We start from the raw sequence: 3,540 nt of genomic DNA, 5'->3' as shown, positions 1-3,540 counted from the left end.
GTTAGGTAGTGAACCTGAGATTAATTTCTCTCCTGATGATAAACCAGATGAACAAGAAAAGTCACAGCTCTTAAAAACTGTAATCAGAGATTGGAAAAAAGATGATCTGCGTAGTTTTAGTTCTGTATTTCCTGAGAGTGTTTATAATAATTACAGAAACTTGTCTCCAGTTCAGTGCTTCGAATTATTTTGGAACGACGAAGTAGTTGAATTTCTTCTCACTGAATCGACGAAGTATGCTTTGTTCAAGAACTGCCCAGATCCAAAAATAACATATGAAGAGATAAAAGGTTTTCTAGGAATTCTAATTCTTTCAGGCTATAGTCTTTTACCTAGCAGAAGATATTACTGGGATTCTGGATTGGACATGAGAAATGAAATGGTCCACAGCACGATGAGAAGGGACAGGTTTGAAACAATTATGAGATTCATTCACTCGTGTGACAACACAAAAATAGTTGCTAATGATAGAATGTGGAAACTTCGTCCATTAATAAATATGCTAAGAAATAAGATTGCTCTCCATTTTCAGCTTGAGCAAGATTTGTCTTACGATGAGAGCATGGTAAAGTATTTTGGCAGACATGGATTGAAACAGTTTCTGAAAGGTAAGCCCATTAGATTTGGGTACAAAGCATGGTGTCTAAACACAACCATGGGTTATCTAGTGGACTTTCAAATATACCAAGGAGCTGATCCTCAGAGGAATGAAAAATATAAGAACGCATTTGAAAAATGTGCTGCTCCTTTGATTCAAATGATCGATCCTCTTCCTGAAAAGAACAAACATACTGACTACAGGTTTTATTTTGACAACCTGTTTACATCACAATCATTGTGGATTTACCTGAAGCAACGAGGTTTTGGTGCAATTGGGAATATTCGTGAAAATCGTCTGCCTAAAGAGTGTCATCTCATATCTTCTAACACTATGTCCAAAATGAATAAGAGAGGAGATTTTGATTACAAGAGCCGCAAGGAAAGTGGAATAATCGTTGCCAGATGGCTAGATAATTCTACAGTAACAATTGCTTCCACAAGCCATGGTATCAGTCCAGTCAGCACCATTGCCCGATACTCTAGACAAGAGAAGAAAAGAATACTTGTTCCTCGACCTAGTGTAATTGGAGAATACAACGAAAATATGGGAGGAACTGACTGAATGGATGAAAATGTAGCATTATATAGAGTGAGTGTCAGAGGAAATAAATGGTAGTGGCCAATTTTTACATGGCTTCTAAATATCTCTATACGTAATGGGTGGCTTCTTCATAGAAAGACTAGTATAAATATGCCTCAGCTGCACTTCCGGCGCTACATTGTGAAATGTTACCTGACTTCCAGTGCTGCAGTACCAAGAGGTCCTGGACGCCCTGCAGGTAATTCAAACCAAGGCAGAGTGTTGCATGATATTAGATATGATGAAACAAATCATCTGGTAGCCATGGTGCCACAGAAAAAAAGAAGACGCTGTGCGGCGGAAAACTGTAAAGGAACCCCAAGAACAATGTGCTGCAAATGTGATGTTGGTTTGTGCATAGAATGTTTTGTGTCATTTCACAGAAAGTGAGAACTGTCGCCTGAACTTGATGTAAATCACATCCAGTGTATTATTTTACTTGCTGTCATATGTTCTGCCTAGCGTGACATATGTTACGCCCTTTTTTGTTTCAATTACTGATTATTATTTTGTTTTTGAGTGTTGTATTGCTTTTCTTTGATGGCAATAAACACATAAATATCTAATTTGTAGAAATCAGAAGAAAAAAATAATTCAGGCAGAAATGGGTTAAAGTAGTGTAGCGAACTTTGAATATATCATCTGCACTCACAAATTGTCCGTACGACGCCTGGAAAGTGCGGGTCATGGCGGCTGTTAGCGGTAAAATGTGCGCAAAATAATTAAGTTTGGACGCTAGATAAGTGTTGACGTGTTCGGAAAATCATATCCATATTGAGGAATCTGCTATCACAGAACAGCGTCAGCGTCCTTTGTAGTAGCGGGCGATATGTGGCTGTGGTAGTTCGGCGAACTGCACTGGAGAAATGCACCCCCAGTGCTTTCAGTGAGGGAACTTTTGGAAGGGGATCACTGTCGGGTGTAGAAGGCCTCTCCCGACATCCATGTATGTCGTCTGATTGTTATACTGATCACTTGTTTTTGTTATAGATAAAATGATCCATCCTCTTATTAATGTGTCTATTTGCGTGGTGTGGTACCCATATTGTAAAGTTTGATATGGCCACCCCTATAAATTTTCATCCAGTTGACATTTCTGTTGCACAACATTATTATTCCTTTAATTAATCTGCATTACCCTGTGGAGCACTTCTCTTCTCTGAAGGTCTCCAGAGATCAGACTTCAGCATTGTAGGAGTATGCAGAACAGCACAACTGACACTCCACAGCACGCATTACAACAATGCAGTGAAATGTACAAAATTACTGGTCAAAAACCTTATAGTATCCTGTCGCATTCTACTACTTTCCAAAAGACCATAAGTGCCAAAACTGACACGAGCAGTTCGACATGCTACGGAGTAAACAATTTTGACATTAAATGGCGTTAGTGACAATGTTCCTTTTAAAATAGGCAAGGTGTTATAGGGCAGGGCACATTAAAACATGTATTACTTAACTGACTTACAAGGGGAGGCCGCCAATTGTGAAATTCAGATTCGATTCATACTGCGCATAATAAAAGCTCATGGCCAGAGGTGTAATGTGGCAAAGCACCAAGATGCACTTCTCAGCTGTTGTCGAGAAAATCGACAGTTAAAAGAAACCGTTGCGGTGAAATGCTCTCTCCGGTTAATAGTTTTATACAGAGTCGTGGCGCAGCGATAAGCGCTCGGGTTTGTAATCGGAAGGTCGGTCGCCGGATCGATTCTCGCGCCATGCAAAATTTTTTTTTATTATTAGTTTTTTGTAATTCAAATATATATATATATATATATATATGAACTATTAATGAATTGCTTATGCATTTTGGTGAAGGCGGATCGCTCTCCAATTGTACTGCCTCCATTTTTCCGTTTGTTTATCAGGGTGTACCAAAGCTCTCACGTCCGCACTGATTTTCGACGATGTTATAAGTTGCGCTAGGGACCGCATCTACCTTCTTTCGAAGTTAGCAGGCAACTACGCTTATGCGGCGGCTCGTTTCGGTCCATTCAACATCTGTCCTTCAAGTGTAACGAGCGAGTAACGGAGCTTATATTTCATACCTGCCTCAGCAATTTTGTGTTCGTGGGGTTTCTATTCTAATTCGAACGTTTGACTTACGCTATACGTATTCGTTTCGGAATATCGTTTCTACGTCTTCCGTTAACTATACGGTTAACATTATGAAGACAATTAATAACATTTGTGAAATACAACTTTGTTTGCGGAAAACATAATGATGTTCGAAGTCGCCAGTTTTTCCACGATAAACGACTTTCAACAACTTATTATATGCATAATTGTTGCAACTGATTGCCGGGAATTATATATATATATATATATATATATATATATATATATATATATATATATAT

The 3,540-nt window shown here is 38.7% G+C and overlaps 1 protein-coding gene across 1 annotated transcript; it reads left to right on the top strand.

Annotated features, from left to right (window-relative positions):
- Positions 1–655: 655 nt before the first annotated feature.
- Positions 656–1,162, top strand: LOC124805548 (piggyBac transposable element-derived protein 3-like). Its single transcript, XM_047266116.1, has one exon. It carries the CDS (start codon positions 656–658, stop codon positions 1,160–1,162), a length of 507 nt encoding a protein of 168 aa, XP_047122072.1.
- The last annotated feature ends 2,378 nt before the right edge of the window (positions 1,163–3,540 follow it).

This window comes from Schistocerca piceifrons, chromosome 7 (genome assembly GCF_021461385.2).
Source record: "Schistocerca piceifrons isolate TAMUIC-IGC-003096 chromosome 7, iqSchPice1.1, whole genome shotgun sequence".
Taxonomy (NCBI): domain Eukaryota; kingdom Metazoa; phylum Arthropoda; class Insecta; order Orthoptera; family Acrididae; genus Schistocerca; species Schistocerca piceifrons.
This window is presented reverse-complemented; position numbering and strand designations above follow the sequence as displayed.

Bases quoted from the DNA above. Each gene is read 5' to 3' on its own strand.
- LOC124805548 (XM_047266116.1), top strand. From the start codon at position 656: ATGGGTTATCTAGTGGACTTTCAAATATACCAAGGAGCTGATCCTCAG.